The sequence below is a fragment of the Hyla sarda genome, chromosome 3, assembly GCF_029499605.1.
Source record: "Hyla sarda isolate aHylSar1 chromosome 3, aHylSar1.hap1, whole genome shotgun sequence".
In the NCBI taxonomy this organism is placed as follows: Eukaryota; Metazoa; Chordata; class Amphibia; order Anura; family Hylidae; genus Hyla; species Hyla sarda.
The window spans coordinates 122101067-122117282 of NC_079191.1; the positions used below are offsets into that span (position 1 = coordinate 122101067).

At 46.3% G+C, this 16216-nt stretch overlaps 2 protein-coding genes across 11 annotated transcripts in view; one reads left to right on the forward strand and one right to left on the reverse strand.

Moving 5' to 3' along the window:
• Positions 1-16216, forward strand: part of MED12L (mediator complex subunit 12L) — a 627340-nt gene that overhangs the window by 175669 nt on the left and 435455 nt on the right. The gene's annotated exons all lie outside the window — the stretch shown is intronic.
• The window catches only part of P2RY14 (purinergic receptor P2Y14), a 97895-nt gene that overhangs the window by 10232 nt on the left and 71447 nt on the right, over positions 1-16216 (reverse strand). For all 8 annotated transcript variants that reach the window (XM_056564954.1, XM_056564959.1, XM_056564961.1 and 5 more), the window contains one exon: positions 351-1812. In XM_056564954.1, coding sequence (XP_056420929.1) covers positions 351-1323 — 973 coding nt within the window. In that variant the 5' untranslated portion in view covers positions 1324-1812. The remainder of the gene's footprint in view (positions 1-350; positions 1813-16216) is intronic.

Consider the following 16216-nt stretch of genomic DNA (forward strand, 5'->3'; position numbering starts at 1 on the left):
AACTGAAATCTGTGTCAGCATTTTGATGGAAATTCCGGAATTCTAATTTCCAAAAATCTGTCCCGTCAACATGGATTTACTGATATTTGTTCTCTAAAAGCAATGCATCTAGGGGAGAATAGGCAACACATGGTGCACATGGAGTACATATAGCGCCATTATATGACTTGAGATCATGAGGGAGTTGAAAAAAATAAAGAGTTATTTATGGTGTATTGTCACTGCACACTGACAATCCAGAATGGATGCAATATAAATAATAAATATGAAAATATTCCATCCTTGTATATATATAATTTTATCTTCTGTTATAACTCATATTGATGCTGGTTGTGAGGATGAGACCTTACATGATGCCTTTTCTGTTTCTTGATGCCTATCCTCGATACCCATCTTCTTAAATAACATTTGACGGAAGGGTTGACACATGAAAAAGTAAATGACAGGATCAAGACAGACATTTGCAGCAGAAAGGAGCAAAGTCACCTCTTTTACATAAAACAAGTTTTTTTTGTATTGGCAAGAAAAAACATTTTCAGACTGACTTATTGTATATGGAATTCGACATAGATGATAGGGAACAAAGCAGATAAAGAAAACAATCAAGATGCTGTATATATTGCGTGTGGACTTTCTGCCAGCATTTGATCCTCTTCTAAACTTCTGACGGGACAGGAATATTTTCCGCGAGATAGAAACATAAAATATAAGCAGCAAAGAAAACACCAGCACAAATATTGCTATACAGATATAATTTGAAATCGTATGCCATTTTAAGCCCAGCTCACTCTTTAGCTTGGCACATGTTACTTTTACCGTTGTGTCATATGGTTGGTTGGTCAGGATCATATTGGGGACTGAAATAAAAGCCATAAGTGCCCATACCAATGCAGCTATGACCTTACTATAGAAAACATTCTGGAGAGAGGTGGAGGAGTTCATTGGTCTCACGATTTTGAAGTATCTATCAAATCCCAGAATGCCTAAGAATATTATTCCAATGTACATATTCAGATAGAAAACTACAGCGGAGAAGCGGCAGACAAACACGCGCAAATGTTCATTCCCAAATCCTGCATCACTTATAATCTTCATGGGGAATGTGAGGGTCATTAGAAGATCAGCAATCACAATGTTTTTAAGGTAAACAATGAAGCTTCTGTTACTGGGAATATAGCAGAATATCCAAAGATTGAGTCCATTCAGAATTAGTCCCACAAGGAAGACGAATGTGTACAGAGTGGGTAGAACTTTGGTGACAACCTCTGCATTAGGAACACATTCAGAATGATTTCCCTTCAGCTCTTCAGTGAAATTATTCATTTTAAATTTTCAGATGAGTGTGTTTTATAATTGACTGTTTTATTACGTCAATTACAAGATCCAGAGATATGCTTAGGGATATCAATGTCTCCTGTTAATGGATTGCAATCTAATTTGTGAGCTCCCACTTAAAGAGATGTAGCTAGCAGGAAAACAATGCAGCAATATGAAGTTGCTATGATTTAGCAAATGCCTTCTTTTGACTCATTTTCTTTGTCAGGGATGAGACTTCTCGGGAAATCCATTTTAGTTGTTATTGTGGCAATTATGCGTAACCATCACGAAAATGAACAAAAGCTTCTTCTTTATGTTGGATGTTGCTTAGATATCTTTTTTGTCAACCATTGTAGTTCTATACAGGGTGTTTGCATTGGATTTGTATCTTATTGAACTCAGTTTACAACATTCCCAAGGACTGAATCGTTGTGTAGGTTAAACGATGTATCTGCGTCGCCCCCATGTAGCTCCTATGCTTTCAGGAACAAAGAGCTGTAGAGATAAATTGAGTTCATAGTTATTTTATTATTAATCATTAGTTCATTGCTATCTCAATAGTTAGCTATCAATGAGTCATAGTTTGCTCTCAAATATATTAACTTATTATATTTAAAAGATATAAAGATTACTTAGATGATTGTTAGTGATTTTTTGAATTTATGGAATTGTCTCCAGAACTGGGGGTGGTGTAAAAAATAATAAACATGCTATACTCTCCTTCCTTCAGTGCCCCGCAGCCCCCAGTCTTCTACTGGTCTGTTCCATCCCTACTCCAAAGGACCTTCCTACTTAGCCAATCATTGGTCACAATGGTGTCCCTGTCACAGATTGGCTGCGCAGGAACATCCTGTGGAGTCAAAAAGACACAGAACCTGGAAGGAGCAAAGACCAGCAGAAGACAGGAAGAGGACCTATTGGTTTCTGAGGAAAAAAAGTAACAAGGGTTAATCTGCTAGAGGAGGGCGTTGCATCTAGTAAAGGTTTAATCTGAGTCTCTCATCACAGAGACAGAGCAACTCTTTTGGCAACAGATTTTATAAATTTTTTAAATGACATGTAGCATTTCAGACAAATCATGATTATATATTATAATTGATATAAGTTGATATAAGTTGATCTCGCTAGGTATTTTAAAACTAGCTTTTGACCGAGGCTTCGCTCGCGTTAAATTTGGGGTAACAGATTTACAGTAATGAGGCCACTCTGGGTAAAGTCTACTGGCATCCAAACAACCCGAAACATTACATCTGCTGTTTCATGGAATTGAAGATCGACATCCTCTGAGGACTTTTACCGAGTCTGTGCGCAGGGGAACCCGCCTTCTTGCGCTGCTTATATACTGCCAACAGTCCTCATATCCCATCCTCCTATCCCTTCCTCTTATCTTGACCTCCTATCTCAACCTCCTATCTTTACCTCCTAACCCGACCTCCTATCCTGACCTCCTATCCCATCCTCCTATCCCATCCTCCTATCCCTTCCTCCTATCCCATCCTCCTATCCTGACCTATCTTGACCTCTTATCCCGACCATCCCATCCTCCTATCTCAACCTCCTATCCTGACCTCCTATCCTGTCCTCCTATCCCGACCTTCTATCCCAACCTCCAATCCCGTCCTCCTATCTCTACCTCCTATCCCGACCTCCTATCCCGACCTCCTATCCTGTCCTATCTAGACCTCATATTCCATCATCCTATCTTGACCGCCTATCTCGACCGCCTATCTCGACCGCCTATCTTGACCGCCTATCTCGACCGCCTATCTCGACCTCCTATCCCGACCTCCTATCACGACCTCCTATCCCGATCATCCCGTCCTCCTATCTTGACCTCCTATTTTGACCTGCTATCTCGGCTTCCTATCCCGACCTCCCATCCCGTCCTCATAGCCCAACCTGTAATACGTGTACCAGGTATTATTGAAATATCTCCAGCCGTACGGAAGTTATGTGGGAACATACATTTCCCATTGATTTGCATGGGACTTTAAACAAAAACCCTGACCCTCACAAATGGGGGTAGTTAAGGGTTAAAATAACTAACCCCCTTAAGGGTGGAATTTCGAAATATCCTTTCTTATTCCTTGTCAATGTCTTAAAAACAACACCTGTGCAAAAAATTCAGGTTTCTAGGTCCAAGGGTTTAGGCTGGGCGTTGATGAGTCAGTGAGTCAGGTCTTCTCCTTTTATATAAAAGATAAATGTGTTTTGTGTACTTGTCAAATCAAGTGTACTAGTGAAATTCCACAAAAAATTATAATAAAAATATTAATATGTTACTCAGTACCTAATCCTGACCATGTACATCTTATTGTTATATCTCTATAACTTCCTCTCAGGGGAAGGGGCGTGTCCCTCCTTGTGGTGGTGGGAGGTGATTGGTGGGTCTGCTCATGCAGCCTTGTCCATGAGTCATCTCTTATCCATGACTGAGGAACAAGCCCCTGCAGGACAGGTGCAGGACTGGTTAGTGTCCCAGTAGGTATGGGGACCCCCTAGTGGTGGGATTTTCAGGCGCTGTTTAAATATTACATTTTATAAAAGGTTTTTAATTTTCATCAGTAACAACATATAAAAAGTTTTTGGCTCTGACAGGGCCCATTTAAGTTCTGTGCTAATTTACTGTCTCTGTTATGTACAATATAAGCTGCAACGTGTGCTGTTCTGTGTGTAGAGCAAAGATAAACACTGGATCCAAATAGCCCTGAATAGAAAGGTGACTTATAATAATAGAATTGTAAAGATATGCTTTGGGGCTTACCATATGTAAACAATTACCCATCCTTTTTGTTAATGTACCTAATGCTACAGAATTTACAATACAATAACCATGCAGTACTGTACATTATATACTGTAGCTGATTGCTTTCATATCATGCCTTTTAGACATATCCTAAAAGTCAGATTAATTAATGAGTGTCAGACAGTGGGACTTCCACTAGTCTTGAGGCAAGGCAACTGAAGGCTTTCATCACCCTCCCCCATTATTTTAATTCATATGTGGTCACATCTTTCCCTCGAAATTGTCAAAGCTACCAGCACATCCACCAATCTGACTCTGACTTTTAAGACATATATAGGAAATTACATTGCTGGAATATTCCCATCTCCAATAGTTATCCCCTCATTGGACCAGGCACAGTGCCAGAGATACTTATTTTCTCCTGATGACAACCAATAACATGTTTAAAGGAAAAAAATAACATTGTACATTTTGATAGTTGCAAACAAGGCTGGAAAATGGATCTTACAAAAACAAAATGGACCTCCCTTGTGTTGGTTTTTGTCCATCATGCCATCTTGTTAATAGGATTGCTCACTTTAATTCCTTACAGCACATGGAGCCCTGCATAGATAGGTTAGTGTAGGCTAAGTTTGGCCCTCTACGATAATTGTCCATGAAGCATCTACCTTGGCTAGCTCTATGGGTTGTGTGCTCTGGGGCTATTTTTTTTTATCCACATTACAATTTTATTAGTTACTAGCTGAGTACCCGGCGTTGCCCGATTTTTTCCTTCCTAATCCTTGTTGGGGAGGAAAATCAACAAAGGAGGAAGCTTTTGACTTCTTATTCCGTCCTCATATATTGTTGTCATATCCCAACCCCATTTCCCGTCCTCATACCCAACCTCATATCTCATCATCATATCCCATCATCATATCTCAACCTCATATCCTGACCTCCTATCCCAACCTCATATCTCGTCCTCCTATCCAGTCCTCATATCCCGACTTCCTATGTCAACCTCATATCCCGTCCTCATATCTCTACCTCCTATCCCGACCTCCAATCCCGTCCTCATATCCTGACCTCATATCCCGTCCTCCTATCTCGACCTCATATCCCGTCCTCCTATCCCAACCCCCCATCCCAACCTTCTATCCCGTCCTCATATTCCGGCCCAATATCTCAACCTCATATCTCGTCCTCATATCCCGACCTCATATTCCGACCTCCTATTCTGACCTCATATCCCGACCTCATATCCCATCCTCACATCCCGTCTTCATATCCCGACCTCATATCCCATCCTCGTATCCAGACCTCATATCCCGTCCGCATATCCCATCCTTATGTCCCATCCTCATATCCGGTCCTCAGGTGGGACTGATTTGTGATGATGATATTGTAAGCTGAAAATAGAAGGGGCCGTGGCTTTGTGGGACTGGGCGTGATTTGCAAGCCAGACCGATGCACAAAAAGGGTAGATAATAAAAGGGGTTTGGCTTAAAATGTGGGTGTGTCTTTGTGAGATGCGGTGTGGCTTGCATGCCGGACTGACACATTCACCAGGAGATGCAGAGCGGAGCTTGTGGAGTAAGGTACTGGAAGTCTCATATACTTACATGGGACTTGAAACAAAAACCAATCTTTTATATAAGGGTGTATGTAAGGGTTAATTTAACTATCATATATTTTTATTTGCCATACAAGTAATATATGTACCAGATATTATTGAAATATCTCCAGCCTTACGGAAGTTATGTGGGAACATACATTTCCCATTGATTTGCATGGGACTTCAAACAAAAACCCTGACCCTTACAAATGGTGGTAGTTAAGGGTTGAATTAACTATCCTATATTTCAAGTGGACATAAAAGTAACATGTGACCAAGTATTATCGAAATATCTCCAGCCGTTTGGAAGTTATGCAGTAACATATATTTCCCATAGACTTGTATGGGACTTTAAACAAAAACCCAGACCCTGGCAAATGGGGGTGAGTAAGAGTTAAATCACCTATCCATACACATGTTGGGGGAGATTTATCAAAGGATTTTCCTGTCTAAATTTGTCGCACAGAAAGTCGCAGTCTAAATATGTGCGGCTTTTCTGCAACTTTTGCTCTAGAGGATTTTTAGAACATGATGCATTCTAGTCTATTTTAGACTGAAATGCATTGAAAAATGCATTGGTGCTGAATTTATCAAAAGCGACTTTTCAGCGAAATGTCAGACCGTGTTGGAGCAGGTTTAAATATAGACTAAAGCATAGATCATGAAGTCTGTGCACAGAATTTATCAAGAGCCGTGCGCCATTTGATAAATTGTGCGCACAATAGACCAGCCAAACACTCTGTAGTTTGGTCTATATTGATGCGGGACATAGACAGCTTTGATAAATATCCCCCATTGAGTTTTATATATATATATATATATATATAGACTAGCTGAGTACCCGGCATTGCTTGATTTTTCCTTCCTAATCCTTATTGAGGAGGAAAATCAACAAAGGAGGAAGATTTTTGACTTCATATCCCGTCCTCATATATTGTTGTCATATCCCAACCCAATATCCCGTCCTCATATCTCAACCTCATATCCCGTCCACATATACCGTCCTTATATCCCGTCATCATATCTCAACCTCCTATCCTGACCTCCTATCCCATCCTCATATCTCGACCTCATATCCTGTCCTCATATCCCGACCTCCTATCCCGCCCTCCTATCCCGCCCTCCTATCTCGTCTTCATATCCTGTCCTCATATCCCGTCCTCATATCCTGACCTCATATCTCGACCTCTTATCCCGACCTCCTATCCCGTTCTAATATCCTGGCCTCCTATCCCACCTCCTATCTCGACCTCATATCCCGTCCTCCTATCCCAACCTCCCATTCTTCTATGCCGTCCTCATATTCCGGCCCAATATCTCAACCTCATATCCCGTCCTCATATCCCATCCTCAGATCCCGGCCTCATATCCCATCCTCATATCTCAACCTCCTATTCTGACCTCCAATCCCAACCTCATATCCTGTCCTTTTAACCCTGACCTCATATCCCAACCTCATATCCGGTCCTCATATCCCAACCTCATATCCCATCCTTATGTCCCATCCTCATATCCTGTCCTCAGGTGGGACTGATTTGTGATGAAGATATTGTAAGCTGAAAATAGAAGAAAAGAATGTGGCTTTGTGGGACTGGGTGTGATTTGCAAGCCAGACCGATGCACAAAAAGGGTAGATAATAGAAGGGGTGGGGCTTAAAATTTGGGTGTGTCTTTGTGAAATGGGGTGTGGCTTGCTAGCCAGATTGACACATTTATCAGGAGATACAGAGCGGAGCTTGTGGAGTAAGGTACTGGAAGTCCCATATACTTGCATGGGACTTGAAAAAAACCCATCTTTTAGGTAAGGGTTAATTTAACTATCATATTTTTTTATATGACATATAAGTAATATGTGCACCAGGTATTATTGAAATATTTCCAGCCGTACGGAAGTTATGTGGGAACATACATTTCCCATTGATTTGCATGGGACTTTAAACAAAAACCCTGACCCTCACAAATGGGGGTAGTTAAGGGTTAAATTAACTATCCTATATTTTAAGTGGACATATAAGTACCATGTGACCAAGTATTATCGAAATATCTCCAGCCGTTTGGAAGTTATGCAGTAACATATATTTCCCATAGACTTGTATGGGACTTTAAACAAAAACCCAGACCCTGGCAAATGGGGGTGAGTAAAGGTTAAATTACCTATCCTACCTATGTTTGTTGTTGACATATAAGTAACATGTGTACCAAGTTTCATGTTAATATCTTAAGCCGTTTGGACGTGATACTGGAACATACACACATACATACACACACACACACATTGGCCCTTTTACTATTGCAAACCTGACATGTTTTGTCAGGTTGTGCACCACATTCTGTCACATTGCAGCAGATTCTGTCACATTACACCAGAAATTCTGTCTGCACCAGATTTTGCACCAGAATTTGTGCCAGAATTGAAAAAACCCTGACTAACTCTCCACTTTGCTAAGAAAACACGGAAAAGGGGCGTGGTCGTTGGGGGAAAGGGGGCGTAGTCGTTGGGGAAAGGGGGCGTGGTCGTTGAGGAAAGGGGGCGTGGTCTACGAAAAGGGGCTTGTTCTCGGCATTTTCACAAAAACCCAACATATTTACTAAGGTTTCCACATAAAATGTGGAGGATTTGAGCTGAGGAAAACCCCACAGATCAGAACATGTGTAAGTGTAGGACAAGTGAAAAATGTAGGGAAACCTTAGAAAATACTGTGGAAAATAAATTGTAGGGAATTAAAACCCACAAAGAAACCTACACAACACTCTTAGTAAATAAGGGCCATTGAGTCCTATATATATATATATATATATATATATATATATATATAGATATTTGGAAAACATACAGAGTCGTCATCATTTACAACTCACAAAAATACAAATAGAAAGAAGAAAGGGAGAAATACAAAAACAGGTACTTCCTAAACCTCCATCCTTACCTCACACAAACCTCCATGACTACCCTGCTCCCCCTGCATCTTGGGGATTTATTTCCTAACTTCGTGGGTCTTTGAATTTACCTCGTTCAGTCATTTACTTATTGTACCATAATTTCCATTTATACTTAAATAAGGAAGTGGGGCATGTTTTATTGGCTATCATTTCTTCCATTGTATAATTCCTGTGAACTTTTAACATTATTTCTGTGACTGTTGGTATTTCCTTAGATTTCCACCTATTAGCTATTTCATTTCGGGCCACAAAGAACGTATATGCTGTTACTGTTAACACTGTCATGGGTAATTTATGTAAAGTTAAGGAGAATAGAACAGCTTCCGGTTCCCATGGTACTGGGGCCATCACCTTTGCATCAACAGCCAACTTAATCTCTGTCCAGAATTGAGCTATTTCAGCACATTCCCACCAGATATGCATATAGGTCCCTGGAAACTGCTCACATGTCCAGCATTGGTCTGAGTTACCTGACGCTATCTTACTCATTTGATGTAGAGTCAGGTAACATCTGTACAAAAGTTTCCTAGAAGATTCTAAGTGACTTAAGCAGTGGGAGATTTTAACTGGGAGTTGATAAACAAACTTCCATTCCTCTTTAGAAAACTTTCACCCAAGGTCTCGTTCCCATTTTATCTGAAAGGGGAATGTCTGAGGCGTCTCCCATACCAACATGTTTACATATGCCAAATGTATACCTTTACCAATTTTATCTGGGTCTAAAAAATGTTTTCGTACAATTGGGATTTATGTTGGGTCTGCCAGTGTACTGCATTCAACAAAAGTCTTAGTTGCAATAATAATAAAAAAAAAAAAAAAAAGTCATGTGCGGGTAAATCCTACTTGGCCCTTATTTCTTCAAAAGTCCAAAAATTTAACCCATCAGAGATATCTGATAATTTAGATATTCCTGTATTAGTCCATTGCTTGAAATCAGTATCTAGTAAATATTGAACGGCAAATAGAGGACTCTCCAGGAAAGTAAGCATATTTACAAATCCTTGGTTGATCACATATTTCCAAACTGACAGACCCGCAGACAAAGGAGGACTTGATGATTTTATCTTGTTACTAGTTAAAGGAAAACTCCGATGCAGCCCCCCCCCAAAAAAAAATTAATGCCATAATGTAGCTGTTACGCCTAGCGCTCCGGGTCCCCGCTCCTCCCCGGAGCACTCACGGCGTCTCTCTCCCTGCAGCGCCCCGGTCAGTCCCGCTGACCGGGAGCGCTGCACTGACATGGCCGTCGGGGATGCGATTCGCACAGCGGGACGCGCCCGCTCGCGAATCGCATCCCAAGTCACTTACCCGTCCCGGGCTCCTCCTGTCATGTGCTGGCGCGCGCGGCTCCGCTCTCTAGGGCGCGCGCGCGCCAGCTCTCTGAGACTTAAAGGGCCAGTGCACCAATGATTGGTGCCTGGCCCAATTAGCTTAATTGGCTTCCACCTGCTCCCTGGCTATATCTGATCACTTCCCCTGCACTCCCTTGCCGGATCTTGTTGCCTTGTGCCAGTGAAAGCGTTTAGTGTTGTCCAAAGCCTGTGTTACCTGAACTCCTGCTATCCATCTTGACTACGAACCTTGCCGCCTGCCCCGACCTTCTGCTACGTCTGACCTTGCCTCTGCCTAGTCCTTCTGTCCCACGCCTTCTCAGCAGTCAGCGAGGTTGAGCCGTTGCTAGTGGATACGACCTGGTTGCTACTGCCGCAGCAAGACCATCCCGCTTTGCGGCGGGCTCTGGTGAACACCAGTAGCCTCTTAGAACCGGTCCACCAGCACGGTCCACGCCAATCCCTCGCTGACACAGAGGATCCACTACCTGTAAGCCGAATCGTGACAGTAGATCCGGCCATGGATCCCGCTGAGGTGCCGCTGCCAAGTCTCGCTGACCTTCCCACGGTGGTCGCTCAGCAATCGCAGCAGATTGCCCAACAAGGACAGCAGCTGTCGGAGTTGACCACCATGTTACAGCAACTTCTGCCTCTGCTACAGCAGCAACCATCTCCTCCGCCAGGATGAGGACTCTAGACTCTGCCGTGGATTTTTGTCTCAATGTTCCCTGCATATGGAGATGTTGTCGGACTTGTTTCCTACAGAACGGTCTAAGGTGGCGTTCGTAGTGAGCCTTCTTTCAGGAAAGGCCTTGTCTTGGGCCACACCGCTCTGGGACCGCAATGATCCTGCCACAGCTACAGTCCAGTCCTTCTTTGCTGAAGTCCGGAGTGTCTTCGAGGAACCAGCCCGAGCTTCTTCTGCCGAGACTGCCCTGCTGAACCTGGTCCAGGGTAATTCTTCAGTGGGCGAGTACGCCATCCAATTTCGTACTCTTGCTTCCGAATTATCATGGAATAATGAGGCTCTCTGCGCGACCTTTAAAAAAGGCCTATCCAGTAGCATCAAGGATGTGCTGGCCGCACGAGAGATTCCTGCCAACTTGCAAGAACTTATCCATTTGGCCACCCGCATTGACATGCGTTTTTCTGAGAGACATCAGGAGCTCCGCCAGGAAAAAGACTTAGATCTCTGGGCACCTCTCCCACAGCATCCTTTGCAGTCTACGCCTGGGCCTCCCGCCGAGGAGGCCATGCAAGTGGATCGGTCTCGCCTGACCCAGGAAGAGAGGAATCGCCGTAGGGAAGAAAATCTTTGTCTGTACTGTGCCAGTACCGAGCATTTCTTGGTGGATTGCCCTATTCGTCCTCCACGTCTGGGAAACGCACGCACGCACCCAGCTCACGTGGGTGTGGCGTCTCTTGGTTCTAAGTCTGCTTCTCCACGTCTCACGGTGCCCGTGCGGATTTCTCCTTCAGCCAACTCCTCCCTCTCAGCCGTGGCCTGCTTGGACTCTGGTGCCTCTGGGAATTTTATTTTGGAGTCTTTGGTGAATAAATTCTGCATCCCGGTGACCCGTCTCGTCAAGCCACTCTACATTTCCGCGGTCAACGGAGTCAGATTGGATTGCACCGTGCGTTACCGCACAAAACCCCTCTTAATGTGCATTGGACCCCACCACGAAAGGATTGAGTTTTTCGTCCTTCCCAACTGTACCTCTGAGGTCCTCCTCGGTCTGCCATGGCTCCGGCTTCATTCTCCCACCCTTGACTGGACCACCGGGGAGATCAAGAACTGGGACTCTGCTTGCCACAAGAGATGCCTCTCCCCCCCTCCCAGTCCCGTCAGGCAAGCCTCAGTGCCTCCTCATGGCCCCCGTCCTTGTGTCACCCTGCCCCGTGCCAAGCTTCACCCTCTGCCCTCCCTCCCCATTCCCACTCCTGCTGTACTGCCTGCCTTTGAGGAAACCCTCCATTCACTCCCGGTGTCCTCGTCCCAGGTAAAGCACTTGTCGGACAAAAAAAGGGGGAGACCTAAGGGGGGGGGTACTGTTACGCCTAGCGCTCCGGGTCCCCGCTCCTCCCCGGAGCCCTCACGGCATCTCTCTCCCTGCAGCGCCCCGGTCAGTCCCGCTGACCGGGAGCGCTGCACTGACATGGCCGTCGGGGATGCGATTCGCACAGCGGGACGCGCCCGCTCGCGAATCGCATCCCAAGTCACTTACCCGTCCCGGGCCCCTCCTGTCATGTGCTGGCGCACGCGGCTCCGCTCTCTAGGGCGCGCGCGCCAGCTCTCTGAGACTTAAAGGGCCAGTGCACCAATGATTGGTGCCTGGCCCAATTAGCTTAATTGGCTTCCACCTGCTCCCTGGCTATATCTGATCACTTCCCCTGCACTCCCTTGCCGGATCTTGTTGCCTTGTGCCAGTGAAAGCGTTTAGTGTTGTCCAAAGCCTGTGTTACCTGAACTCCTGCTATCCATCTTGACTACGAACCTTGCCGCCTGCCCCGACCTTCTGCTACGTCTGACCTTGCCTCTGCCTAGTCCTTCTGTCCCACGCCTTCTCAGCAGTCAGCGAGGTTGAGCCGTTGCTAGTGGATACAACCTGGTTGCTACTGCCGCAGCAAGACCATCCCGCTTTGCGGCGGGCTCTGGTGAACACCAGTAGCCTCTTAGAACCGGTCCACCAGCACGGTCCACGCCAATCCCTCGCTGACACAGAGAATCCACTACCTGTAAGCCGAATCGTGACAGTAGCCCATTAAAATACCTTTTAATGGAGCCCTCGATCGTGTAGAAGGGCCCAGCCCTTTTTGCATTATGTGCCTGGCCCGCGCTATAAAAACTACATCTCCCAGCATGCCCGCTCGTCACATCCGGCCAGCTCCTGCCTGTATCTCCCCTGCTCGGCCCCCTCCAGAAATTATAATAAATCACGCCCCCTCCGCGTTTGCTGAGCTGAGCCTATGGCAGCTCAGCTCAGCGCACATATGAATATATTAGTGAGGGATGAGTAGCTGACTCCTGGCTGGGAGGCCGGCAGAGCCCGCAATGACTCATGGGAGGTATGAGTCACCGGGCTAAGTTGCCGGCGGAGCGCTCGGAATAAGCGGTCGAGATTCATCAAATGCAGGAAAAGGACCCAGCTTCCAGTCGGCGGAAAAATGCAGGAGAAGACTGGGAAAAGGGCCATATGGAAAGCACAGGTATATTAGAATGTTATATAACTTTGCTTGATGCTTCTTTTGCCCCAGAAAAGATTTGCATCGGAGTACTCCTTTAAAGCCTGGGCCCACAAAACCGATCTCATTGAAGTAACTTTCATCAGATCAGCTTCAATTGATACACAGGCTTTCTGTTGATTATTGTGCCACCAATCCTTTGTTTGGTTCAAAATAGCTGCTTTGTAATATACCTCGATATTAGGACAGCCCAGCCTGCCTTCTGCTATTGGGGGCATACAGTACCTTAGATGCAATTCTATCCCTTCCTTTCTTCCAAATGAATGCCCGAATCATAGCCTGAATCTTTATTGTTACTAAAGAAATTTTAACAGGAAGATTCGGGAAGACATACAAAAGCTTTGGTAGAATAAACAAATTCAACAGGGTTATATGTCCAAGCCATGAGGTGGGTAATTTACTATATTTAAAAAAATCTTCTTCAATGGTATTAATTAAAGGGTTTAAATTTATCGATGCTAGACTAAGGGGGTTCTTAGGTAGTTAGATCCCTAAATACTTAAAGCCTTCTTTTGCCTCTACAAATGAATATGTATGGATTATATGTAAAATACTGTTTTCCTGTAAATTTAATGGTAAAAAGACTGATTTAGATGTATTAATCTTGTACTAACTAACTTCCGAGTATTTGTTCAAAACATCCATTAATGGCGGTAGCGATCAATCAGGATGTGAAATTCCAATCAATACGTCATCTGCAAAAAGTCCTATTCGATGTTTTGTCTGGGCTATTTGTATTCCTGTTATCAATTTAGATGAGCGAATGTATTGAGCTAGGGGTTTCATACTCCATGTAAAAATTAAAGGGGACAGAGGGCAGCCTTGCCTTGTTCCTTGTTAATGTAGAATATAGAAGAAAGGGCACCCTGAGTATATACTCTGGCTGAAGGAGAAGTATACTGTTACGCCTAGCGCTCCGGGTCCCCGCTCCTCCCCGGAGCGCTCACGGCGTCTCTCTCCCCGCAGCGCCCCGGTCAGTCCCGCTGACCGGGAGCGCTGCACTGTCATGGCCGTCGGGGATGCGATTCGCACAGCGGGACGCGCCCGCTCGCGAATCGCATCCCAGGTCACTTACCCGTCCCGGTCCCCTGCTGTCATGTGCTGGCGCGCGCGGCTCCGCTCTCTAGGGCGCGCGCGCGCCAGCTCTCTGAGACTTAAAGGGCCAGTGCACCAATGATTGGTGCCTGGCCCAATTAGCTTAATTGGCTTCCACCTGCTCCCAGACTATATCTGCTCACTGCCCCTGCACTCCCTTGCCGGATCTTGTTGCCTTGTGCCAGTGAAAGCGTTTAGTGTGTCCAAAGCCTGTGTTACCTGAACCCTTGCTATCCATCTTGACTACGAACCTTGCCGCCTGCCCCCGACCTTCTGCTACGTCTGACCTTGCCTCTGCCTAGTCCTTCTGTCCCACGCCTTCTCAGCAGTCAGCGAGGTTGAGCCGTTGCTAGTGGATACGACCTGGTTGCTACTGCCGCAGCAAGACCATCCCGCTTTGCGGCGGGCTCTGGTGAACACCAGTAGCCTCTTAGAACCGGTCCACCAGCACGGTCCACGCCAATCCCTCGCTGACACAGAGGATCCACTACCTGTAAGCCGAATCGTGACAGTAGATCCGGCCATGGATCCCGCTGAGGTACCGCTGCCAAGTCTCGCTGACCTTACCACGGTGGTCGCTCAGCAATCGCAGCAAATTGCCCAACAAGGACAGCAGCTGTCGCAGTTGACCGCCACGTTACAGCAACTTCTGCCTCTGCTACAGCAGCAACCATCTCCTCCGCCAGCTCCTGCACCTCCTCCGCAGCGAGTGGCCGCCCCTAGCCTCCGCTTGTCCCTGCCGGACAAATTTGATGGGGACTCCAGACTCTGCCGTGGATTTTTGTCTCAGTGTTCCCTGCATATGGAGATTGTCACGATGCCGGCTGGCAGGTAGTGGATCCCCTGTGCCAGAGAGGGATGGCGAGGACCGCGCTAGTGGACCGGTTCTAAGCCACTACAGGTTTTCACCAGAGCCCGCCGCAAAGCGGGATGGTCTTGCTGCGGCGGTAGTGACCAGGTCGTATCCACTAGCAACGGCTTACCTCTCTGGCTGCTGAAGATGCTGAAGATAGGCGCGGTACAATGGAGTAGGCAGAAGCAAGGTCGGACGTAGCAGAAGGTCGGGGGCAGGCGGCAAGGATCGTAGTCAGGGGCAACGGCAGGAGGTCAGGAACACGGACTAGGAACAGACTAGGGAACGCTTTCACTAGGCACTAAGGCAACAAGATCCGGCAAGGGAGTGCAGGGGAAGTGACTAGATATAGGGAAGTGCACAGGAGGGAGCCAATTAAGCTAATTGGGAAGATTGGGCCAGGCACCATCATTGGTGCACTGGCCCTTTAAATCGCAGAGACCCGGCGCGCGCGCGCCCTAGGGAGCGGGGCCGCGCGCGCCGGGACAGGACCGAGGGAGAGCGAGTCAGGTACGGGGACCGGGGTGCGCATCGCGAGCGGGCGCTACCCGCATCGCGAATCGCACCCCGGCTGAAGGCGGGACCGCAGCGCACCCGGTCAGTGGATCTGACCGGGGCGCTGCAACAACGAAGATGAGGCGAGCGCTCCGGGGAGGAACGGGGACCCGGAGCGCTCGGCGTAACAGTACCCCCCCCCCTTGGGTCTCCCCCTCTTCTTGGGGCCAAAGAACCTGAGGAAAAAAAACTCAATTTTTCCGTGATGAGGTCCGATGCAAATTAGGAGGGGTTCTGTGTGGAAACGTACGAGACAGTCCAATCTTTTATTGTAAAAACAATAGATGTAGAGGGGTCTGGCGAGACTGGTCACAGGAACGTAGAACCTGTTGATGAGAGAGGCCAAAAAAAATTTTCCTGCAGATCCGGAATCCAAGAAGAGCATAGTAGAGAAGGAGAAGGTAGAGGCAGATATCCGCACAGGCACAGTAAGGCGTGGAGAAGCAGAGTTGACATCAAGAACTGTGTCACCTTTGTGCGGAGTCAGCGTACGTCTTCCCAGGCGGGGAGGACGGATAGGACAATCCTTCAGGAAGTGT